Below are 26,477 nucleotides of genomic sequence, written 5' to 3' on the forward strand. Positions count from 1 at the left end.
TGTAGATCTGAGGAAAGCTACTGAAGCTGCCATTGCCCTGACTTTATGGGCTGTGACTTTACTGTGAAGGGGTAATCCAGCCTGGGCATAGCAGAACGAGATACAAGCCGCCATCCAGTTGGAGATGGTACGCTTAGAGATAGGATGTCCCAACTTGTTTGGATCGAATGAGACAAAAAGTTGAGGAGCAGTTCTGTGTGGTTTGGTGTGATCTAAGTAGAAGGCTAAAGCACATTTACAGTCCAGAGTATGAAGAGCTGATTCTCCAGGGTGAGAATGAGGCTTTGGAAAAAACACTGGAAGAACAATGGATTGGTTGAGATGAAATTCTGAGACCACTTTAGGTAGGAATTTCGGATGAGTACGATGAACCACCTTATCATGATGGAACACAGTGAAAGGTGGGTCAGTAACTAAAGCTTGCACTTCACTGACATGTCGAGCGGAAGTGAAAGCAATGAGAAACACCACTTTCCAAGTGAGCTACTTCAGATGAGCCGTATCAATTGGTTCAAATGGAGGCTTCATGAGTTGAGAAAGGACAACATTGAGGCCCCAAACCACAGGAGGTGGTTTGAGAGGAGGTTTGACATTGAAAAGTCCTTTCATGAATCTGGAAACCACCGGATGAGCAGAGAGGGGTTTCCCTTCAATAGGAAAGCCGCAATTGCACTGAGATGGACTCGGATAGATGTAGACTTGAGGCCAGAAGTGGATAAGTGCAACAGGTAGTCCAAAACAGAAGATAAAGAAGAATGCAGAGGCTCCTTATGATGAGAAAAACACCATGTAGAAAATCTAGTCCATTTTTGGTGATAGCATTGTCTAGTTGTAAGCTTTCTAGAAGCTTCTAAAACATCTCTGACAGATTGAGAAAACTGAAGAGAGGTTATGTTGAGAGGTAAGAGGCTGTCAGGTGTAGACACTGCAGGTTGGGATGAAGCAGAGATCCCTGACTCTGTGTAAGCAGAGAAGGAAAAACTGGTAGAAGGTACGGCTCCCTGCTGCTGAGTTGAAGTAGAAGGGAGTACCAGGATTGTCTCGACCATTGAAGAGCGATTAGCATCATGGTGGCATGATCGTTCTTCAACTTGAGAATGAGAGGGAATGGAGGAAATGCGCAGAGGAAAAGATTAATCCATTCCAGAAGAAAAGCATCTGCCTCAAGGCAGTGAGGAGAGTATATCCTGGAGCAGAACTGAGGCAGTTTGTAGTTGTGGGGAGCTGCAAAGAGGTCTATCTGTGGTGTGCCCCACTGTGAAAAAATGTGGTGAAGAGGCGAGGAATGAAGAGTCCATTCGTGATGTTTCAGGAGACGACTCAAGTTGTCGATTAAGCAGTTCTTCGCCCCTTGAATGTAGACAGCTTTGAGGAAGGTGTTGTGGCAGATTGCCCAAACCCAAACCTCCAGAGCTTCTTGACAAAGGGAGGCAGACCCTGTCCCTCCCTGTTTATTGACATAATACATGGCGACTTGGCTGTCCGTGCGAAAGAGGACTACTGTGTCGTGAAGGAGATGTTGAAAAGCATTGAGAGCTTTGAGGATCACTCTGAGTTCCAACTGATTGATATGACACTGACGATCCGTACTAGTCCAGAGGCCTTGAATACGGCGACCATCGATATGAGCGCCCCAAGCATAGGTCGAAGAGTCTGTCGTGAGGACCTTCTGATGAGGGGGAGTTTGAAAAAGCAAGCCTCTGAAAAGATTGGAAGAGAGCATCCACCAATGGAGAGATTTCTTGAAGGAAGGAGTGACTGAAATGTGTCGGGAAGGAGGGTCGCAAACTTGCATCCATTGAGATGCCAGGGTCCACTGAGGTATTCTGAGGTGAAGTCTGGCAAAAGGAGTCACGTGTACTGTGGAGGCCATGTGACCCAGAAGAACCATCATTGTTTCTCGCCGAGATGGAAGAGCGGGAAGACACTGTGTGACAAAGTTGCAGAAGAGCCTCCAGACGTTGTTGAGGAAAGAATGCTCTGAGCTGGACAGTGTTCAAAACAGCTCCAATGAATTGCAGATTCTGTGAGAGTTAAAGTTGAGATTTGGGAAAGTTGATTTCAAATCCCAAACTGTGTAGGAACCAGATAGTCCGTTGGGTCGCTACAATAACCCCTTGAGATGTGGAATCTTTGATGAGCCAGTCGTCTAGGTAGGGAAATACCTGAAGACCATGATTCGTAGAGCTGCTGCTACCACTACCAGGCACTTGGTGAACACTCTGGAAGACGAGACCAGGCCGAAGGGTAGAACTCTGTATTGGTAATGCAGATTCCCCACCCGAAATCTGAGGTATTGACGGGAGGACGGATGGATGGGAATATGAGTATAGGCCTCCTTGAGATCCAGAGAGCATAACCAGTCGTTCTGCTCGAGAAGGGGATAAAGAGATGCCAGGGACAACATTCGAAACTTTTCTTTGATTAAAAATTTGTTGAGAGCCTTGAGATCCAGAATGGGTCGCAGATCGCCCGTCTTCTTCGGAACAAGAAAGTAACGGGAATAAAACCCCCTGTTCTGCTGTTCCAGGGGAACAGGCTCGATGGCATGGAGATGAAGCAGAGCTTGAGCTTCCTGAAGAAGAAGGGCGGTCTGGGATGGATTGGAAGGATACTCTCTTGGAGGAAGCTCTGGTGGAACCTGATTGAAATGAAGAGAGTATCCTTCCCTGATGATGGTAAGTACCCAGAGGTCGGATGTAATTATTGTCCATCGGTGGTAAAAATGATGGAGTTGACCTCCGAAAGGGGGAAAAGGAGACAGAGACAGAACGATGGAGGTTATGCTCTGTTGTAAACAGTCAAAAAGGCTGAGAAGCCTTAGGTGCAGCAGAAGGTTGGGATTGCTGTTGCTTCTGAGGATGCTGCTTTTTCAAAGGAGGACGAGTATAAGGAACCGGCTTTGGAGGAAAACGCCTCTGATAGATGACAGGAGGGCATGTAGGCTTGGGTGGAGTCGGCTTCGGCTTGGGTCTGACGATGGAAGCAAATGATTTTGCATGGTGAGATAACTTCTTGGTGGCCGCCTCGATGGATTCGTCAAAGAGGTAGTCGCCTTGACAAGGAAGATTAGCCAGGCGGTCCTGAAGATTAGAGTCCATGTCAATGGTTCGAAGCCAGGCAAGATGACGCATAGCCACTGAGCAAGCAGCCGCCCAGACAGACAGCTCAAAAGCATCATAAGATGATTGGAGAAGATAGAGACGCAATTGAGAGAAACTAGCAATTAGTTCTTGAAACTCAAAATGCATTTGATTGTCCATATAAGTCAAAAATTTCGGGAGAAGGGAAAGAAGAAATTCAAAATAGGTAATGAAATGAAAATTATAGTTGAGGACCTTAGAGGACATCATAGCATTCTGGTAGATGCGACGTCCAAATTTGTCCATAGTTTTCCCCTTTCTCCCAGGAAGAACTGTGGCATAGACCTTGGAAGGATGGGATCTCTTCAAGGATGACTCAACAAGCAGGGATTGATGAGAAAGCTGCGAGTTGTCAAAGCCTTTGTGATGCACAGTCTTATACCTCGAGTCCAACTTTCCAGGAACTGCTGGTATGGTTTCCATGCATCTCTCAGCTGGAGGTTTAAGGGAGACGCATGACTTCTAGATATTCCTTAGAATATTTGGAGCCAGTATCCAATTTTACATCCAAATCCAAAGTCATCTGTCGTAAAAAAAAGACGAAAAGGATAGCTGATCTGGTAGGGCTTGGAAGGACTCGAGGACGTCGAGGCAGCCTGTGTCGAAGAAGCTTCGGCATGGAAAAAAGCATCAAAGGAACCTGGTGACTTGAATGAGGCAACTGAGACCGGGACATCCTCGAGGTCCAGCATCGGAGACCTCGACTGAGGAGTCGGTGGTCTGGTCGAGGTCGGAGTAGAACAAGGCTTCGAGGAAGAGGGGACATCCTGCAAAACGAATGCCTCGATGAAGTCCTCGAATGATGATGAGAGCTGTATCTAGAACCAGATCTCGAGGATCGAGGAGACTTCGCCTCGGAGACACATGGAGCCGATGCCAACGTGTGAATAGGGTAGAGGCTGTAGATCGAAGCTCCTGAGGCTTGGAAGAAGAACCTCGATGCACTCTCAAAGACTCTGCTCCTTGCTGAGAGTGTGAGGAATCTCGTCAAGGCACTCGCAAAGAATCTACTCCTTGTATTTCATGCTTAGATGTCAGACCAAACACTCGCAGAGACTCTGCTCCTTGCGAAGGCCCCGGCTGGGACATAGAAAGCGGCTCGACCTCACAGGAGTCTGCTAAATGCCCAGGCAGGATAATAGGAAGCAGCTTAGGACCCATACTGGCAAGGTACTGAAGGAACTGCTTCTCTAATATGGTCTGGAAAGAAGCCGGCAAGGTGGGTTCCGTGTCTGAAACCGGCCCACCTGCCTAGCTGGAGGTTACTTCGAGGTAGTGTGAGAGTGCTTCGACTTAGTAGTCTTGGACACTTTAATCACCACCGGTGGAACCGACTGCTGAGCTATCTGACCTGAGGAAACAGGGGAAGGTACAGCAGGTGACATTGAAGCAAGAGCCACTGCAAACGATGAAGGTTTGATGAGGCTCGAGGTGGAAGCAGGAGGCGCCGAAGGAGCATTGATGGAAGTCGAGGTTAAAGACGCCTTCGAAGTCGAGGGATCAGATGGAGACTCCATGTCAAAGAGCTTATCCACCAAAATGCAACGAGGCTTAAAAGCTCAAGGTTGAAGTGTTAGGCAAGGTGTGCACGAGGTTGGACGATGTTTCGGCCCAAGGCACTTGAGGCAGCATCTGTGAGGGTCTGTAAGGGAGATCGTGCACCTACACTTGCTACACTTCTTAAATCCTGTAGCAGGCCGGGACATAGGCTGAAAAATAGCCGCCGCAAAGTCGAAGCACGCAGGCTGCGGCCGAGCGGCCCGTCCCAAAGAACAAACAGAAGAAAATAATTTTTTTTTTTTAAACAAATGAAAACAAAGAAAAACAGCAATTCCTGAATTAAAGACACAAACCGTGGTCGAAGAGAAGGCAAAGTAAACGAAGTTGAATGCAGAGAGTCAAAGACGGACTTCTCGGCTCTGCGGAAAACTAAGAACTGAGGAGACGCGCCTGGTGCACTGGGCGGGAAGGCACTCGCGCATGCGCGGTGCGGGTGACTCAAAACTTCTAGTTTCTTCAAGCAAGTCTGCTTGTGAGGCGTCCGCATCGGGGCTCCGTCGGATGACATCACCCATATGTGAGAATAGCCTGCCTGCTTGTCCTGGGATAAATCTAGCTTTCAAAGCTGAAATCCTAATCTAATCAGATTAATTAGCACAAATTCAGTGCTGGATTTGCAAGGGCAATATATTTTTGGACAATGCAATTAAAAATAAATTAGTTAAGACAGTCACACACAGAACATGGGCATGTCACTTTTCACAAATGCAATTAAAAAAATTAGAATAAATCCAGAGAAAAACTAAAGTACGAGGAAAAATGATCCATTATAAGCCAGTTTCCATGAATGGTAGCGAACCTAGAGCAAATGACTTCATACGATATACAAGTGAAATACAATATTTAAAACAACTTGTTAAAGTGCTTGTTAGAAACAATTCTTCTCCCTTCCCCCATATACTATTATGGTGCTTCATTTTTTATCATGGGTCTTATTCTGATCTCATACACACTTCCAGCTAACTATGCCTCATGGTTTCCATCACCCTCTGTAAAGAGACCAAGCCTAGGGCTGAAATCCAGAGATGTGTGCATGAAGGGGAGTGACTCACAAATAGGAGTTGTGCAGTTATTACTAGCTGCCTGGTGCACTTTTCTCTCCCTCACTCTTCCTCATAAAATTAAGTGCGACTATCAGCCTCCATAGTTTAGGGCCTGCGATAAAATCAATTCAAAGCCATAACCCAGTTTTTGAGATTGCATGCACTACTATGAAAGAATATGCAGCTCCAACTTATCTTAGGAGCTGTGAACCTATTCCACATTTCCTAACAGTATCAAAAAATGGATCACTAATTTATCATCCTTCATGTAAGCATCAAGACACGGATAAAACAGTATGTATTCCTAAGGAAATTCTGCACAACACAGAATTTGAACAGGGAACAGGAGGCAGAAAAAGAGATTATGTACTTACCCTGGTAAGCTCTTTTCCAGAAGATAGGCAAGACATTCTAGATCAGGGGTCTCAAAGTCCCTCCTTGAGGGCCGCAATCCAGTCGGTTTTCAGGATTTCCCCAATGAATATGCATGAGATCTATGTGCTTGCACTGCTTTCAATGTATATTCATTGGGGAAATTCTGAAAACCCGACTGGATTGCGGCCCTCAAAAGAGGGACTTTGAGATCCCTGTTCTAGACAGATGGGTACTGTTCCCATTGCCACATGCCATCTGCAGAAGGAATCCACTCCAGATTTTTTATTTGTGCCTCTGCAGTACTTCACTGGGCTCCTTAGCGCCACCTACAGTTAATACCCAAGAACTAAGAGCCACCAAATTAACGTGAAGTAGAGACACCCATGGCAATCAGTTCAGCAACAACCATTCTGCTCAAGAAGTAATATTTGAACATCAATTGCAAACAGCCAACAAAGGCCTCAAAGGAGCTCAGGAATTACTCCTGCAGAAAAAAGTAATATATATATACAGCATACTTCCCAGCCCCCTAGGGCTGACAGGCATCAAAGAAACAACTTGGAGAAGCATAAACAGACTGCGACAGTAGGAAGGCTCAGGAAGGATAGGGCAGAAGTCTAGAATGTCTCTCCTATCTATTAGAATAGAGCTTACCGGGGTAAGTACATAATCTCTTTTTCCAGTGCAATAGGAGTGACATTCTAGACAGATGGGACAAACAAAAGAATTCCCCAAAAAAGCTAGAGTGGGCTTGCTGCACCGGCCCGTAAGACCAAGGACCCAAAGGCAGAGTCCTGTCTTGCCACCACATCCACTCTGTAAAACGTAGCAAATGTATGTCTAGAAGACCACATTGCTGCCATGAAGATCTCCTCAGGAAAGACAGCTCCAGCTTCAGCCCATGAAGAATCCACACTTCTGGTAGAATGTGCTCTTATGGAAACAGGAGACTCCCAGAAAGAATATAGGCTGACAAAATGACCCTATGGAAATCAAGGCCTTGGAAGTGGGAGCACCCCACTTAACAGAATGAATTAGAACAAATAGATGGTCAGAGACGAAATTTGTTAGTGACCAACAGTTAGCGAAGAAGCACTCTGCGCATATCCAGTTTCTTCAAAAGGCAATGTTGCGTCCTGGAACCAGCAGGCTGAAAAGCAGGCAAATGCACTTCCTGAATAACATGGGCAGCCAAAACCTCTTTTGGCAGGAAGGAACATAATAGCCTTACTGGGTCAGACCAATTGTCCATCATGTCCAGTAGCCCGTTCTCACAGTGGCCAATCCAGGTCACTAGTACCTGGCCAAAACCCAAGGTGTAGCAAGCAGTGACTTCCCCCGTGTCTCTCTCAATAACAGACTATGGACTTTTCCTCCAGGAACTTGTCCAAACCTTTCTTAAAACCAGCTACGCTATCCGCTCTTACCACATCCTCTGGCAATGCATATGCAGGGAATCGTATGCAGGGAAATCCCAGTCTCCAAGATGCAGAGGAATGGTTCACTACAAGAAAAAGCCTGGAGTTCCAAGACCTGTGTGCTGTGGTAATAGCAACCAAAAACAAGGTCTTGAGCGTGAAGTCCAAGAGAGAAGCATCCTGAAGGAGCTCAAAGGGAGCCTTGGTAAGGCTAGACAGAACCAGGTTGAGGTCCCAGGAAGGGAACAGTTGCTGATGCAAAGAGCCCCCTTCAGAAATCTAGCAACATCAGGATGAGACGCTGAAGAGGAATGACGATCACAGGCTCCAAAACAAGACAGTCCAGCTACCTGAACTCAGAGAGATACTACAGTGAGATTTTTATCAAGTCCAGCTTGCAGAAAGGCAAGAGTCACAGAGATCGGAGCCAAATAAGGGTCCACATGGTCCTGAGTGCACCAATGTTGAAAAACCTTCTACACTTTAGTGTGAGCAGAAACTGTGGATGACTTATTTAGACTTGAGAAGAGTGTAAATAACTTCAAAATAACCTTTATGTTTCCAAGGCTACATGCTCAAGAGCCATGCCGTAAGAGCAAAGCAACTTGGGTCCTCCATGGAGATCAGACCTTGCATAAGCAGGTCTGGATGGGTGCTCAGCTGAAGGCCGCGACCCTTACAAAGACGCATCAGATCTGCATACCACTGTCTATCAGGCCAATCTGGAGCTAGAAGAATATTTGAACTGGATGGACCACGATCTGCTGAACAACTCGTCCTATCATGGGCCAGGGAGGAAAGACATACAGGAGAATCTCCTGAGGCCATGACTGCATTAGAGCATCAAGACCCTTGCTTCCGGGCTCAGATCAGTGACTGAAGAAACAATTTGCTTTCTTGTTCTTTACTGTGGCCATGATTTCGAAGTGGAGCCAGCACCAGTGCTGAACTATAGCTCGGAATGCCGCTGCAGACAGGACCCACTCACCCAGATCCAGAGTCTGTCTGCTGAGAAAGTCAGCTTGAACACTGTCAGCTCATTGGTTGTAAGTAAAAAACAGGATCTCCTACCTTCGCTAACTGACTCTTGTTATGTCAATCTAGAGTAAGGTACTTTTGCTAATCCTGATTGGGATGATTTTAGGAAATTTTATAGTAAATATGTGAGATCATACTGTTCATTAGATCTGTGCTTCCCGGCAGTGATGAAACTAGCACCTTTACAGTTTCAATTACATCTGTTTATCGGGATAACTTATCTGCTCGATAGTGGCATTTTTCCTCCATCTGGAGGTCATATCATCATAACTCCAATTCCCAAGGATCCTAAGGGATCTGTATCCTTAGTGGCTAATTATAGGCCCATTTTGTCAATCCCATTCTTTATAAAAATTATGAAAGGTTTAGTAAATAACCAACTGTTGAATTATTTGGAACATTTCTCCATTTTGCATGGAGCAGTCAGGATTAAGGCCATCATATAGTACAGAGACAATTCTGGCATCACTAGTAGATAATCTATGTAGTCTTTTCAGTAAGGGTGTTAGTCTGATTTTGCAACTGGACTTAAGCATTGCGTTCGACCTTGTAGACCATGATAAACTGTTGGAATGTCTGGATGCTATAGGCAATTGTCCAAACAGCACAATAGTTCAAGTTAAATTTTCTGTGAGAGTATAGCCCAAACTTCAGATTGGAAGGATGTATATTCTCTTACCCCTCCTAACCCTCTTCACAGTAAATAATACAACTTTTATAGATCCTCACTCATTGTTTCAGGATTTATGTACTACTTCCTCACCGGATCTTCCATACTTTACTATTAAATTTATAAATATTTTTTTCCACCTTAGTGTATAAATAGTTTAAATACTTAGCTTAAAACTTGTGGTCATGCTTTCAGGGATAAATCTATTGTTTTAAATGATAAAATCTATAGCATCCAGTCAACCATAAAGATACTTGTTGTAATTCTAGATTGTACCCTTACTATGAAAAATCAGGTTGACTCATTGGTTCGAAAGGGTTTCTATACTTTATGGAAACTAAGAACTATTAGAGCATATTTTGATATTAATTCGTTTCGATTGTTGGTTCAATCACAGGTCCTTAGTCAGTTGGACTAGTGTAATATTGTTCATCTTGCTGGTACTCAAAAGAATCTTCAAAGACTGCGCATGATTCAGAATGCAGCAGTCGGGTTGATTTTTAATTTAAAGAAGTATGACCATGTCACTGATTTCTATCGCCGATTGCACTGAGACATGGGTTAAATTTAAGCTCAGCTGTATTTGTTTTAAGGTACTAACAGGTTCAATTCCTGAGTATCTTATGGAATCCTTTTTCATTACAAATTCTAAACATTCTACAAAATCTAATTCATTATTTTCATTCCCTTCTGTAAAGGAATGTAAATATAAGAAATTTCAGGAACGATTGTTATCTTTTCAGGCAGCCTTATGGACTAGGGATTTAACTCACATATTAATATTCTCAAATTCGTATCAACAATTTCAACGTACCTTAAAGACATATCTTTTTAGGGAATTTTTCATAAGTTAGGTGTTTATTCATTTGTATTATTAGGCTTTGTGAACTGCATACAACTTAATGGTATTTGCAGTATACAAGGGAGTTTTATGTTATGTTATGGCTCCCGCCACATGTGCTGCTGATAGCGCCTGTTGGTGATGTTCCGCCCATAGAAACAGAAGATGGGCTTCCTGAGCAAGAGGGGTGCTGGGTTTTTTTGACAATGTGACGGGATTGCCTGACTGCTTGGCTCTCCAGAGTCTTCTGCAATCACATCAGACACAGCCGAAAGGCTCTCAGCTCCAACCGGTTGATTTCCATTTGCTCTGAGAGGGTATCCAATAACCCTGGATAAGACAACGATTGCAGTGAGCTCCCCAGCCCCGAAGGATGGCAAATGTCATCACCACGATCCAGGAGGTAGTCTGCAGCAGGATGCCCCTGCAGAGAAACTATGGGAGAAGCCACCAATTCATGCTGGCTCAAGCCTCCAGAGTCCAGTGAAGACTGGACTATACAGCATCCCTCTGCGGAGCCCAGTGAGAAAGTAGGGCATGTGCACCTTCGCCCACAACACTACATCTATAGTGGCCGCCATGGACTCAAGGACTCAAAGATAGGCCCACGTCGAAGGAGCTGGCAGCTCCAGAAGAGAAGAAATCTGAGTACACAATTTCAGTCTGCGTGCCTCTGGAAGATAGACACGGTACACAACCACGTCGAAAAGAACTCCCAGATATTCCAGCGACTGCATGGGCGTCAGATTGCTTTTCTGTAGTTCACCTGATCCATCATGCGCTGACCCTCGGCCAACATGGGAGCCCTGATCAGCCAGTCATCCAAGTAAGGGTGCACTTGTAGACCCATTTTTCGCAGGTAAGTAACTTCAACCACCATCACCTTGGTGAAGGTATGGGGAGCCGTTGCCAGCCCAAAGGGCAGAGCCGAGGCCTTTTAATACTGTTCCAGGATATGAAACCGCAAGAATTTATGGTGGGCTAGAAAAATCAGAATGTGTAAGTAGGCCTCCTTGAGATCCAGCGAGGCAAGGAATTCTGTCGAGGCCACTGCTGTAATGACCAATCGCACTGTTTCAATGCAAAAGCGTGGAATTCTGACAGCTGCATTCATGTGAAGATCCATAATAGGTCTCCAATCTTCAGAGTCTTTCTTTGGCACAATAAAGTATATAGAGTATCTACCTGACCCCGAGCGTTTGGGTAGCACCGGCTCTATAGCTCGAATACCCAGCAAGCACTGAACAGTGGCTTGAACCTTTAGCGCCTTGTCCGGCTGACCCAAAGGAGAGTCCACAAACCAGTCTGTCAGAGGACAGGCAAATTTCAGTTTGTAGCCCAACCGAATAATGTTCAAGACCCACTGGTCAGATGAAATGTGAACCCAGGCAGACAAACACAGACTCTGCCACCTATCTGAAGAGGGGCATCCCTTGGCCTGGCATCATTGCACCTTTTTGGCAGTGTGCAGAACGGGAGGTGGAAAGTTGTTACCACCTGTAGCCGGCATACTTGGGCTGGGAGCCCTGGGAAAATCTCTGCAATGTGGCACTCACATATGGTCGGGATCACTGGGAGCCATGAAAATCAGAGCAACCAGAACCTCTAGAGGTCCTGAGTCTGCTGTCTGGCAGTGTCTTAGGTGATGGTCCACCACAGAATTCATGAGGTCACCCAAGCCCTCTTGCCAAACAATAACTGCCCCTTAAAGGGAAGTCTAGCTAAAGTAGCCTTGGAAGTGGAAATACCAGTCCATTGCCTGATCCAGAGCATCCTGTGGGCAAAAATGGAGAACTCCGACACATTTGCCAAAACCTGAATACGGTCATACAATGAATCAGCAACATAATCTGACCCAGCCAAAACAAGTTGAGGAGGATGATTCACAGCCTCACTTCTCCAGCGTGCGCAATCGAGAAATACAGGCGCTTGTAACAAAGGACGCTGCCAAATCAGCCTTTATGCTTAAAGTAGCTGCATCAAAAAGTCTCCAGAAGACCACATCCTGCATATCTTGCACCACACCACCTTCACTAGGTAGAGAGGTGTGCTCAGTCACTTAAACAACCCAAAAGCAGTTGGCACTCCTGTGCCAGAGGATACAAGCGAGACATGGCCCTCACTATCTTAAGAGCACCTTCTGGAGAATCAAACTGCTTTGAAATCAGGATGCCAGGGAAAGGTGAAAGACTGCAAGCGCACACCACAAAGCCAGGAAGATGTGGATGAGTCAGCTGAGTGACTAAATTCAACTCCTGCAAAGACTCTGAAGTAAGATCTGGTAAAACCGTAGACTTAAAAAAAAAAAAAGCAGAACTGTGGGATCATCCCCAGGTTCCAAAATCCCCAAGGGATCTGCAGATCCAGCACACAGTCCCTTATCTCCCGCCCTAGGAAATGCTGCACCACAACATCATCATCAGGATCAAGCAGCACAGGAACAGCAGCAGACTGAGATGAGTGCTTGTCCATAGAAACTATGCCACCATGACACGCATCTGAGGCGGAGCAGGACTGCACAGGGGAAGAATACCGGCTTTGAAACTCATTCAACAAATGTTTCAAAAATTCAGAGAAAACCTCCAGCAACTGGGGCATAGAGTCACCCTTTGATAACTTAACTTTGTGTTTCTTGAGCTACAGATGTTCCGCTGCCAGGTGCGCGGAACTAGCAACAGTGCCAAGTCCTGAAACTAAAGAAGGCTGCCCCATCGGGCTAGCTGAGCATTTAGTCAGCTGCTTCAACATGGGAGAGGCTAAGCTGGATGCTGCTGCCTCTACCGGCTGTGCAGCATATGACGCAAGGATGCTCTTTAGGCACTAAATTTGCACAATCCTGGCAAGAATGGAGAGCCCAAGGACTCCACCCCAACAAGTTCTGAGGCAAAAAGTGCAGTTTTGGAGAAGCAGGGAGCTTTTGGGAGGAAAAAAAAAAGATTGCTAAAAATCCAAGATGGCCACCATTAAGAAATTCATGCCAAAAATATTATACTTTTTACATTAAATAAACTTCAAAAATGGCAATTTTAGGATTTTACAGGTAGGGGAACACAGGGTGGAGGGGACATATAGAAATGCTCAAAACTTTGAATTTCAAACCTCCCACAATTCACCTCAAAGGCTGATTCAGCCTTTACTCACTGTGACCTTTGCTGAAAATGTGTTACAGCCAGCTGAAATCAGAAAATCACTGCCTCATACTGGGAATACCTTTGCAACGCTGATACTTGGACTTCCAGTCAGACCTTATGCCTGACTGTACCTCCATCCTTCAGACCGATGGATGTGATCAGGGATGGGTGGAGGTGATAAGAGATGCAGCCAATGGATGCCAAACAGCCTGCAGTCAAACCCTCATTTGGCAGAAGGAGAAAGATAGGGATGTCTCCAAGCTCCTATGAAGTAAATGCAGGCTGGCTGACAGGTATCATCAGGGATTGGCCTATCAGCTGCAGACTGAAGTTTGTGAAATCTTAATGTAAGCAGAGCTGAATAATTATTCAGAGCACCAGAAACCCCGAAAAAAGGACGAAAAATACACCGAATAAAATAATAAATTGTGGAAAGCAGAACAAACACACTCCTGCAGGCACACGTACAGAAGGGAAAACTGTAGGTAGAGCTAAGAAGCCCAGTGAAGTACAGCAGAAGCACAAATAAAAAAATCCGGAGTGGATTCCTTCTGCAGATGGCACGCAGCCATCTGTACCCGTCTGTCTAGAATGTCTCACCTATTGCACTGGAAAAATGGTTAACTCATGGGTCTCCCCTCCAAGTTTACATGTTCTCCCTCCCCAGATAATGCAACAAAAGGAGGCAGCAACTGGCTTCACATCAGGCCATTTCCTCCTTTTCTGCAAGCCACATGCGTTAAATAGGTAGTTAGGCAGAAAAGGAAGGGGGATGATGTGCAGCTTTTTGCCAACACAAACCCAAAACAAAAGAAACTGCAGACAAACGTACAAGATGCAGGCTATGTTTATTATATCAATTATTATTTGCGGTTAATGTTACCACCTTTATTTTCAAAACCAAGGGACCCAACACAATCCATGTTTCGGTTAACACGCCTTCCATCATGCATCCTAACAAATAAAAATAGGAATGACTGGAAATATGCAAGAGCAAATACATGAATATTTAAAAATAATATATGTAAGGACAAACACCATAAAGCAGGGCCGCCCAAGTCCGGTCCTCGAGATCTATTGGCAAGCCAGGTTTTCAGGATATCCACAATTAACATGCAAGAGAGAGATTTGCATATCAAGAAGGCAGTGCAGGCAAATCTCTCTTATGCATATTCATTGTGGATATCCTGAAAATCTGGCCTGCCAGTAGATCTCGAGAACCGGACTTGGGCAGCTCTGCTGTAAAGTGTGATGACAGACAAATGGTGGGATGTTGGGTCCCTTGGTTTTGAAAAAAAGGTGGTAACATTAACAGCAAATAATAAGTGATATAATAAACATAGCCTGCATCTTGTACGTTTGTCTGCAGTTTTTTTTGTTTTTGGTTTGTGCTGTCCTGTTCCCACTGCAGATTGTGTTGTATTGTCTTTTTTTTATTCCTTGTGCAGCTTCTTGCCACCTCCTTTTGCTTCCTGCAGGGTCTGAAGAGATGATAGGATACGATAAACTAAGCTAAGCTGTGGATGAGGTGTGTGTCAAGGAATGAGGAGCATCAAGGAGGGCCAGAGCAATCTATAGCGAGGGTGCTGGAGCACAATGGGATGTGTGCCTTTCAGAGAGAGATTTTATAAACAGAGAAGGCTGAAGGGTGGGAAAACAACTGCAGAGTGCAAGGACAGAATGAAGAGCAGGGATTGGGGGCTGAGATGGGAGAAAAAACAATAGGTGGCAAAGGGAAAAGGCTAAGAGACAATTTAAGGACTGAGCCAAAGAGAAGGGTTGCATGCTCCAATCAAAGTTGGAGCATGAGAACTGGTGAGTATGTGGAAAGTCATGTTGCTAGGGAAGGAAGAAGATGGGGGAGGGAGTGATCAGACTTTATATGATGGGAGGAAATTATGCCCAAAATTTACATATAAAGAAAGCTGAATTTTGGAGAAATTAAAAAAAAATTGCACATGAAATTTTCAAAATTTTGCACAGGATTTTACATTTTTTTCTCATAAAATTCCCCCAAGAATGTGTATGTGAGTCTAGTACTGATAAGCAAGTCATAAGCTAAGGGGGGTTAATGTAACTGTGATCCTATAGGTGCTATATTAATGGCAGCTTAAGTCTTCCAAAAAATAATGGCAGCTTAAGTCTTCCAAAAAAAAAAAAAAAAAGTGCTGATGTCCAACAGACACTGGAGCCCCGCCTTCCCCAGAAGAATAAGACACTTACCGGGATTCCTAAGAGTTGGGGGTCTACTGGTTGGCGGAAAGGGAGGGACTCGGGATCCTGGCGGTATAGTGCTTCCAGTGTTGGCATCAATGCCTGTCGCAGCTCCTCCGGCTTGAAAACTGCAGATTGGAATTGAGAGATGGAAAATGAGAATCTGCAAATCTGGAACAAATCAAAGAGTTATAACCTGATTTGGATGATGAGAAATATTACAAAATGAACTACCACTACACTTAGGCTTGGATTCTATAAACGGTGTCCTGATTATAGGCAGTGGTAGGTGTCCTACCTTTGTCTAACCAGCCAATCGGAACGCATGTTTAAAAAAAAACAAAAACAAAAAAACCTACATCAGAGGCGCCTCCGTGAGCCTAGGGAGGCGCGCAAGCTCGCCTAAGGCTAGGCGTGGTTTGCCCCAGAAGTAGTCTTAGGCGGACCTAGGAGGCTGTACGCATCTCCCTAGGCCAGCGGGAGACACGTACAATGTAGGCCACCAAAATGCTGGCCTACACTGTAGTAGATGTAGCCACTGACCTTATCGTGGCAAGGGATCTACCTGCCGCAATAAGTTTAGTGGCCGCAGCAGCCTGTCCCACCCAAACGATTGCCGGCAGGAGGGATGCCAAATCTCTCCTGTAAGATCCCCCTCCAGTAGATCGCCGGCAGGAAGTATGCCCAATCCCTCTTGCTGGACCCCCCCCCCTGTTAGATCACGGCAGGATGGATTCCCCCCCCTACAAAACCCCCTCTAACCTTTTAGGAAGGCTGGGGGCTTTTCCCTCCATCTGTCTGCCTGAATGAGGTGGGCCTGCCCCTTCCCGGTGCATTGTGGTATGCACCGGGGAGAGGCCTAAGGTCTGATTGGCCCAGGCACCTAAGGCCCCGCCCATAGGAAGGGCTTTAGGTACCTGGGCCAACTGGAATCTACCCGGGGGGGGGGGGGGGGGGGCACAGCCGCTAAACCTATCTCGGCAGGGAGATCCCTTGTCGCGATAAGCTCAGTGGCCGCATCTACTTACAACCCGATTCTCTAGCTGGCGCCTGCAACATGGACGTCGGTTAGAGAATCAGGTTCACTTTAGGCGGGCTTAGGCGTGATTCTGTATAGGCATCCGGCATCTGAGACCGGGTGTCCTATACAGAATCCGGGCTCTAAGGTAAGCTCCAAGCACCAATGTGAAAAATTCCTGAAACCAAAGAAGCATGCAAGTTAACTGCTAATCTAAATTCTTGTCTCTTTCTTCTTCATGCAGGCGAGATTTATTCATATCTTTTAATTTTCTTTCCCTTGAATTCTACTAGACTAGTCCAGGCAAATAGGACAAATCCCCCAAAAAGCAAATAAGATTCCAGTGTCATACTGGTATAAGGGCAGGTGCAGTCTGAAAGCTACTGCAAAAAACAGGATTAGGTTTGCAGCAGATGCCAAGTACCAGAACCTTGAATAAACTATATACAAAACCCAGGAAGAGAGCAGGTTAAGCCTTAAAGGTATCCCTTATGTTGTATTCTTCAGGGTGGGTCCTGGACTGGTCTAGCAGGACTCAAATGAGGAATGGGGATGGAACTCCTTTCATAAGAGAAAAGACTAAAGAGGTTAGGGCCGGCTGAGGGAAGATATGATTGAAGTCTACAAAATCTTGAGTGGTGTAGAATGGGTACAAGTGGATCGATTTTTTACTCATCAAAAATTACAAAGAGTAGGGGACACTCAAAGTTAACATATAAGCATAGAAACATGATGGTAAATAAAGGCCAAATGGCCCTTCTGTCCATCCACAGTAACTATTATCTCTTCCTCTCTCTCTAAGAGATACTTTTAAAACCAATAGGAGGAAATATTTTTTTCACTCAGAAGATAAGCTCTGGAACACATTGCCAGAGGATATGGTAAGAGCGGTTAACATAGCTGGTTTTTTAAAAAAGGTTTGGACAAGTTCCTGGAGGAAAAGTCCATAATTTGCTATTGAGGGGAAGCCACTGCTTGCCCTGGATCGGTAGCATGGAATGTTGCTACTATTTGGGTTTTTGCCATGTACTTGTTACCTGTATTGGCCATCGTGAGAACGGAATACTGAGCTAGATGGACCACTGGTCTGACCCAATAAAGCTATTCTTATGTTCTTATGAATAAATTTTACTTTCCTTATCCTGCTAGACCAGCCCAGACAAATGGGATGTACAAAATCTTCAAGTGCTTTACAAGGAATGCAGCAACAACCATATTGTCACCTTGCAGATGTCTTCAGGATCAACTGACTGTGCCTCTGCCCAGGTGGCCATCTGAGTTTGGGTGAATAGGCCTTTAGGCTCTCCAGCAATAGCTTCCCTTGAATTATATATGCCACTTCAATAACTACCCTAATCCAGCACGCTGTTGAAGACTTAAGATTGGTTTGGATTTATTTTCTTGATATACTGCTATAAAATTTCAAGTACAATACATCACAGTATATCTATAAAAATATCATATACAATAAAACTATCATCATAACCAAATTATCCCCTGGAAGGCTACAAAAAGACTGACAGCTGGAACAGTTTGGTTATTCCTTCCTGGACAACTCTGAGGTAGGCAGAACAACTGCTTGATTCCTATGAAATGGGGAGACCTCCTTTGACAAAAAGGAGTGAATGTATCATCTGAGGATACGTAAAGATCCCTGCAGTAAAAGACCTGAAAAAACTTGCCACTCTCCTGGATGAAGAAACAGTCACCAACAACACTGTCTTCAGGGTGATGTCCTTCACTGAGACTGCACATAAAGGCTCAAACAAGGTCCCTAGCAAGCCATTTAGGTCCATATTAAGACTCCACTGCAGATGAATGGGCTGGACTGGGGGTCAAGCTGATTCAACACTGACCAAAAAAACTTAAAACAACAACAAACAAAAAAACCCCACACAGACTGCCACCAGGAAAAAAAAACCTGAGGATTTTCCCCCTTAAAACATGAGAACTGCCACCTGAATCTTTATGGAGGTGAGAGCTAAGCCCAGGCCTTACTATAAGAAATTCAAAATCTCAGGAACCCGTGCATTCCAGTGGAAAGGAACCACTTTGTATACCAGCACTCAAAAGATTCCACATCTGCACAGAGACAAAAGGCATGAACATCTCCAGGCCTTGAAAACAGTGGAAATTACCAAAGCTAAGTGGCTTCTTCCTTCAGGCACCTTTTCTTCATAAGACAGAAAGGAGCAGTGTCCTTCATTGCTCCCAGGCCTTGTCGCAGGAGACCCTGACCTCATAAGAACATAACAATTGCCACTGCTGAGTCAGACCAGGGTCCATCAAGCCCAGCAGTCCGCTCACGCGGCGGCCCTCTGGTCTAAGACCAGCACCCTAACTGAGACTAGCCCTACCAACGCACGTTTTTGTTCATGAGAGTAAGCGGTGGAGATACTGCTATCAGGCACAATAGGTCCACATACCTAGGATAGCAAGGCTATTCTAAAGAAGTCAAAAGAAGGAGGAAAGATGTCTTGCTAGCCTCTGAAGAATCTGTTCAATTATAGGCCAAGGTAGAAACACCTAGGGAATTCTGCCTGGGCCAGGGCTGCACTAAGGCATTAATTCCATATCAAACCTTTCTCCCTCCTGTGACTGAAAAGCTGAGCACACAGAGGTCTGATAAGTTGCTATCAGATCGAAGCACAGAGGCCCCCAATGTTCTCCCAGGAACGAAAAGATGGAGGAGCACATCTCCTACTCTCCAATTATTCTAGCTGAGGAAGTCTGTTTGCACATTTCCCATCCCTGTAATTTGTACTGCTACGACTGCTAAAAGATGAGTTTTGGCATTTCGGGTTTCTCCTTGCCAATATAAGTCACCGCCATGGCAAGTATCAAGTTTATTCAAATCTTGACATACTGTTTATTGAATAGCTAAGCATCTTAACGATAATAGTAAATAGTGAAAAAAAATTAACTTACAATACACATAAAAACCCCCAACTAGACACATAAGGATAAAAGGGGAGAAATACAATGTTTTATTTAAAAATAAAAAATAAAAAAGGAAGGGGAAAATATTTTTAAAAATTGTACAGCGTTTTCTAAGTTTAAATTAAAATAATCTCAATCTTGTCAGTATAAGGGAATGAATCTATAATAATAAAACTCTAATACTTTGAAAGGTAGATCTGAAAGAAAAGTTTGTAGCTCGCCGACTCTGCGAGCAGACGCGAGAGCAATGAGAAAACCACTTTCCAAGTGAGATATTTGAGATGAGCCGAAGCCATTGGTTCAAAAAGGAGGCTTCATCAATTGAGCAAGAACAACATTGAGATCCCAAACAAGTGGAGGAGGTTTGCAAGGTGGTTTGACATTGAAGATCTTTCATAAATCTGGAAACCACAGGATGAACAGGTTTCCCTTCGATAGGCTGATGGAAAGCAGTAATTGCACTGCGATGGCCTTGAATGGATGTGGATTTGAGGCCTGATTGAGACAAATGGAGCAGGTAATCCAAAACTGAAAACAAGGAGGTAGATTGAGGTTCCTTGGTACACCAAGCAGAAAATCTAGCCAATTTCTGAGTGTAGCATTATCTAGTGGTAGGCTTCCTAGAAGCTTCTAAAATGTCCTGTACAGATTGAGAAAATTGTAGAGTGGCAGCTAGGTTGAGAGGTACCAAGCTGGCAGGCTGGGATGAAGTAGAGACCCCTGACTCTGTGTAAGCGCTCAAAGTTGAAGGGTAGCACAGCGGGCAATGACTTCGGACGATGGTCAGGTCCCAAACATTGAACACCACCACCTATGTGGGTCAGTGAAGGAGATCACGTGCTGGCAATGGCTACACTTCTTCAAATAGCCTCAGCAAGATCGAAGCCTGCAGGCTGAGGCCGCGAGGCAGGCCCCACTGTAACCAAAGGAAAAATAAATTACGTTTTGTTTTTTTTTTAATGAAAATGCACAAAGAAACACAGCGACCCTGTAAGAAAATAATGCACGAGCCGCGGTGAAAGAAGGCACGAAGTAGAACTGAGTCTAGCGCAGAGCGTCAAAATAGGACTTTTCGGCTCTGCGGATCTGTTTCTAGATCATTTATGAATATATTAAATAGCAGCGGCCCGAGCACCGAGCCCTGTGGGACACCACTCGTGGCCCTCCTTTAGTCCGAGTAGTGGCCCTTCACTCCTACCCTCTGTTTCCTACCCGCCAACCAGTTTCTGATCCATCTATGTACGTCTCCTTCCACCTCATGGTTCTTCAGTTTCCGGAGTAGGCATTCATGGGGCACGTTGTCAAAGACTTTTTGGAAATCTAGATATATGATGTCTATGGGGTCTCCTTTGTCCATCCGTTTGTTAATTCCTTCGAAGAAGTGCAATAAATTTGTTAGGCACGATCTCCCCTTGCAGAAACCATGTTGGCTGGTTTTTGTTTCTTTTAAAATGTTCATCGATGTTTTCTTTTATCAGTGCTTCCGCCATTTTCCCTGGAACCGAGGTCAGACTCACTCTTCATTCCACCACATTTCGGAGACTCCAATTATGTCTATGTCCTCTGCATTGGCCATGGCTTCTAATTCCCCCATTTTGTTTCTTAGGCTCCTTGCATTAGTAATTGTAGAGGTGTTTCCTCTCCTGGGTGTGGAGGGGTCTGTTATGGTTGTAAGGTGGAAGTTTGGCTGTTATGTAGCTGGGCGCTATGTTGTGTAAGGACTTGAACACTAGTACTAAATCTTTGAAGATGCAGCGTTTGGCTATGGGTAGCCAGTGGGCTGATGCTAGTGCTTGGGATACTGAATCATGGGTGCTAAGGTTCTTCAGTAGTCTAATTGCTGCGTTTTGTACACGTTGTAGATGCTTAAGATTTTTTGCTGTCAGTCCGTTGAACAATGCATTCAGTAGTCCATGCAGGAGAGGATGAAGGCAGAGAGAAGTTGGGTAAATTCCGGTGCGTAGAAATAGTTCCTTATTTTCTGGAGTTGTCGGAGATAGTAGAACAAAGAGGAGACAACTTGAACAATATGGTTGGTAAGTGACACGTTAGAGTCGAGAAGTACCCCTAGGCTGCGAACTTGGTCTTTGGTGGTTATGGTAGATGATTCTCAGAGGAGAGGAGCGGTTGTAGGTTCAGTTTTTGAGGTGTTTTAGTTGAAGCTTGTTTGTGGACATCCAGATTTTGATTTCTGAGAGAGATTTTTGAAGTTTTGCGATCTGGGAGTCACAATTCTCTTCTAGTGGAAGCTATAGTTGGATGTCATCGGCAAAGAAGTGAATCTTGATTTGGTGTTTATAGGCTATATCCAGAACAGGTGCAATGTAGAGATTAAACAGCAGAGGGAATAGTAGTGCTCCTTGTGGTACCCCTTACTCAATTGACATTGGTTTTGATAGGGTGGTATCAAGTAGCATGCATTAGGATCTGTTTTTTAGGAAGGATGTGAGTAGTGTCCTATCTTGGATGCCAAGTTTTGTGAGTCGGGTGAGGAGAGGAGAGGAGAGGAGAGGATGATCAATGGTGTCGAAGGCTGCATTGAGGTCTAGTAGCACCAATAGAACATAGTTTTCCGTCTCCGTGAGTTTCTATCAGTAATATTTAAAAGCCTATATGGGATTTTTTCCCCCATCGATTACTTTTTTGTTTAACTCCCAAAACACTTTATCCTCTAGGGCAGTGTTCTTCAACTGCCAGTCCACAGACCAGTGCCGGTCTGCAGAAATTTCCTGCCAGTTCATGCAGGGCTGGCGAGAACCTCCAACAGTGGCTTCTTCCCCTCCCCTCAGCTCTCAGTACTTGCCTTAGGGCTTTTGCTGAGTTGCGGGCCTCCTCTGATGACCCATCAAAGGACTCAAGGCTGCCTACGTGAATCGTTGCTGCAGGCAGGTACTGAGAGCTGCTGGGAGGTGAGCGGAGGGGAGGGAAGGAAGCCAGCCACTGTTGGAAATAGCAGCACCATAACGCTCAATACCAGGGCTAGAGAAGAAAATGTGAAAAAGAAAAGAAGTTATTAAAAACTTCTTTAATAGCTTGCCTACCAAAGTTTGTACTTGCTCTCAGGTTAGTGTGATGTCCAAATGCCTGATTGAGCTATTAACATATAGCCTTGTCAACCACCTAAAAATATAAAACCATCTTAAAATAGCTAACAGGCTCAGGGACCATCTTTCAATTAAAATAATGACTATATATATTTTTTAAAAGACCCTAATAGAAAGCTGCAAAGCTCTGTATCTCTTGTAAATGGAGCACCAAGGCAGATAAATAGCTATAAAAATAACATTCTAACCTGCCATTCCATACATAAAACAATGCTCAAATTTTAAATGTAGACTAAAAGAGTCCTTAACTGATTATGTGGTTGCTCCTTGCAAGGCTGTGACCTGTGTTTCAACAGTAGACAACCTTTTATCAAGGATCTTTAAATTGGAGTCTACATTTTCTAAGTTCCCAACAACTTCCAATGAGAAAACCTGATTTTGATTGATGACTGATTTTAACAACCCCTCCATTTTAATATTAATCAACCATACATCTTCGCAGGCCTCTCTTCTTCTCCAGGAAGTCCAAACTCTGCTCGTTTTCCATGCTATCGAGAAAGTTTCCCCAGAACAGGAGGAACAAAGGGTTTTACTCCTACTACTTCCTTGTCCTGAAGAAGAGGGAGGTCTCCGACCAATATTGGATCTCAGAGCTCTCATCAAATTTCTCATCAAAGAAAAATTTCTGATGCTGTCTCTGGCCTCTTTGTATTCCCTTCTGGATCACAACGATTGTAACCTGCGCCACCAGCGAATCCACTTTTGGCATAGCAAACAGCTGCTGAAACTCAGTTTCCATCGAGTAGAGCTTGGCCATGGATTAGCTACCCCCTAAGGGCCCCTCGGGAACATGCCAGTGATCTGTTAACATCTTAGTAATTTCTGGATGTGAAGGAAAACAGGCATTCTGTTTTTTGGTGGTGCTCAAGAGTGAGTCCCGAGCCATGGAGGCTTGAGGCAGCTCAAGCCTTAGTTCTTTGAGCACCTCTGAAATCAAACATTGTAGGCCCTTAGGGTTTGAATAACCCTTGCAAACTTGGATCCTCTCTGAGATCCAGGACTGCCACCTGATCGTAGTCAGTCCCTACCAGCTGAAATGCTGAATCTCCCAGAGCTTAGGACCCTGAATGAGAAATTAAAGGCATGGACTCAACCTTCGTCCGTTGAATACACCAGAGCTTGGGTCCCTGTTAAATCTGTCTGGCTCTTTGGGGTAGACCCTGTGCCTTCCACTAAAAATCCTGACACTACTTCTACCAAGACTCTCATGGGGTTAGGTTGGCTTTTGAAACCTAAAAAAGCATATGAATTTGGAAGTGAACCATTGCCCAGGTTGCCGAAAGGGTCCTGGAAGGGTCTCCTACACTGGCTTCTGGTATTTGTCCACTGGCATGCATCTGAGAAATGAGAACTACTAATGCAGACTGGCCACATAGGAATCATGCAAGGCATGTGCCTGTGGGCTACAGACAGTCCTGGAAGTCTGCATTAGAGAATGACAAGGGGACAAATTTTTCCCTATACCAACGGGAACTCAATTTTGCGTCCCGTCCTCACGAGTTCTTTTCCTGTCCCTGCCTCATTCCTGCAAGCTCCATTCTTATCTGCACAAGCCTCAAACACTTTAAAATCATAAGTATTCGAGGCTTGTGCAGTTAAGACATAGCGTTCAGGAATGAGGAAGGGACAGGGATAGCGATAAAACTTGCAGGGACGGGACGGGGAAATAGAATTCCTGTGGGGACGGGAACGTGCCATTCTCTAGTCTGCATCTTCTCGCATCCAGAGAAGCCCCAAGTAGCCAGGATTAGAGAATGACATGGGGACAAATTTTCCTCCCTCCCTGCAGGAACTCAATTTCCTCGTCCCATCCCCGCAAGTTTTGTCGTTGTCCCTATCCCATTCCTGTAAGCTCAGCCTTAACTGCACAAACCTCAAACACTTATAATTTTAAAGTGTTTGAGGCTTGTGCAGATGAGAACAGAGCTTGCAGGAATCAGGAAGGGGCAAAAAAAGAACTCACCGGGATGGAACAATGAGTTCCCGCAGAGAAGGGAAAAATTTGTCCCCGTGTCATTCTCTAGCCAGGATCCTCTGCAGCACCAAAGCCTCTGACCAGATAATGAACAACCCAAAAATAATAAAAATTAAACTCGAGCAGAACAGACAGGCTCCCTACTCCTTGCTTGTACAGTACGACTGAGGAGAAGGAGCTCATCCTAGAGCAGTGGTCTCAAACTCGTGGCCCAGTGGCCACATGTGGCCCGCCAGGTACTATTTTGAGGCCCTTAGTATGTTTATCATAATCACAAAAGTAAAATAAAATAGTTATTTGTTAATATGTCTCTTTAGCTATAAATGACAATATTATTATTAAGACTTAGCCAAAAGGAACGATTTATAAACTATAAAGAGTTTTACCTCATGCAAAATTGTCATTTCTTTAATAAGACATTAACTATTTTTTCTGCGCCCCTCCAAGTACCTACAAAACCAAAATGTGGCCCTCAAAGGGTTTGAGTTTGAGACTATATCCTAGAGTGATGGAAGGTGAAGCATGAAGAATGAGCTTTCTACAATCCTTACAATTGGTGGGGCTTTAAACCTATGGCCAAGACTATCATTCCTGTTGCACAAGAAGCAACCATCACTGCCAAACTTTTCAGCTCGATAAAACAGCCATCCTCTGGGTTTGAAGTCAATATATCATATTTAAATCAATACTGATCAGCTATACCACCATACCCAAGTATCAGGCAAATGACTATTAGCTATAGAATTTTATCATTCCAACTTCCTAGTTCACACACATATTTCACTTTCACCACAAGCAATTACAATCTTGCCAACTTCAAGGAAAAGAATTGAAGAAATTTCTCTTACTTTTTCTTTTTGACTGTCCAGAAGGTGCTGGCGAGGACTGTGTAGTTGGAGTGTTTGGCCTTTCTTCCTCTTCCTTTATTTCTGTTTTTATTTCCGATTTCTTCTCCTCACACTCCATTGGATCTACTTTACATTCCTCCATTGCTGCCTCATCTTTGATCTGGAAGACAGGAATCTTTCAGCTGCTATTTTTCTGTTAAAATACATCTGCCTGTTACACTCACTGTTTAATCTCTCTTAGAAAGATTAAATTCCTTTACCCACTTACCTGAACTCCCACCTAGGTTTGAATTATAGTCCAAAGCCAGACACAGCATTAGAGATCTACAAATTCAGTAACCCGGACAGCAAACTATAGCCACTATAAATTAACAATTCAATCAATTCCACAATATAAGAATTTCAAAAGCAGCTTTTATTTCTTTAGTCTAAACTTTTTCACCAGAACTTTGCTTTTCTTTTGCATTTTTAAGTAGAAATACAGACTATTAAAAAAAAAAAAAAAAAAGAGAAAAGCATTCACAAGAAGCACCAAAGATTAAAGATCTTCAGACTAAAAGAAAGTACAAGGTAGGCAAGTAAACAAAAGTAGTGTGTCCCGTAATTTTAGCTTCTTACCTCAGGTTTCTCCTCCATTGTAAACTCTGCAGGCTCTGTCTCAAGTTCCTCCTCCTTTATTTTCATCTCCATTTTCACTTCCTGTGAAGGTGGCTCATGGGTAGCCTGCTGAGAGAGGACTTCAGTGCTGCTGGTGGATGGTGGGTTGGAGACCTGTCCATCTGTATTTGTTGCCGACTGGGAAAGCTACAAAGCAGTGGTAAAAATAGGTCAAAAGAGCTGTGCTATCAATGATGGCAGTCATTTTCTGTCTCTTGCTGGTCATGAGGGAAGGCTCATTACGTTGGATTACATCTTCTACTCCAAGGGCTCCTTTTACGAAGCCACGTTAGCGGCTTCATCGCACGCACATTTTTAGCGCGCGCTAACCCCTGCGCTAACCAAAAAACTACCGCCTGCTCAAGAAGAGGCGGTAGCAGCTAGCACGGCCGGCAAATTAGCATGCGCTATTACGCGCTTTAAACCACTAATGCGGCTTTGTAAAAGGAGCCCCAAGTATCCCTTTATATATGTTGCTAATACTCAATATTCAAACAAATTC

The 26,477-nt window shown here is 44.5% G+C and overlaps 1 protein-coding gene across 4 annotated transcripts in view; it reads right to left on the reverse strand.

Moving 5' to 3' along the window:
* EP300 (E1A binding protein p300) overlaps window positions 1–26,477 on the reverse strand; it is a 532,137-nt gene that overhangs the window by 193,085 nt on the left and 312,575 nt on the right. For all 4 annotated transcript variants that reach the window (XM_033935072.1, XM_033935073.1, XM_033935071.1 and 1 more), the window contains exons 15-17: window positions 25,937–26,122; window positions 25,319–25,478; window positions 15,443–15,561 (exon numbers count right to left, since the gene is read on the reverse strand). In XM_033935072.1, coding sequence (XP_033790963.1) covers window positions 15,443–15,561; window positions 25,319–25,478; window positions 25,937–26,122 — 465 coding nt within the window. The remainder of the gene's footprint in view (window positions 1–15,442; window positions 15,562–25,318; window positions 25,479–25,936; window positions 26,123–26,477) is intronic.

Source organism: Geotrypetes seraphini, chromosome 2, assembly GCF_902459505.1.
Source record: "Geotrypetes seraphini chromosome 2, aGeoSer1.1, whole genome shotgun sequence".
Classification (NCBI taxonomy): domain Eukaryota; kingdom Metazoa; phylum Chordata; class Amphibia; order Gymnophiona; family Dermophiidae; genus Geotrypetes; species Geotrypetes seraphini.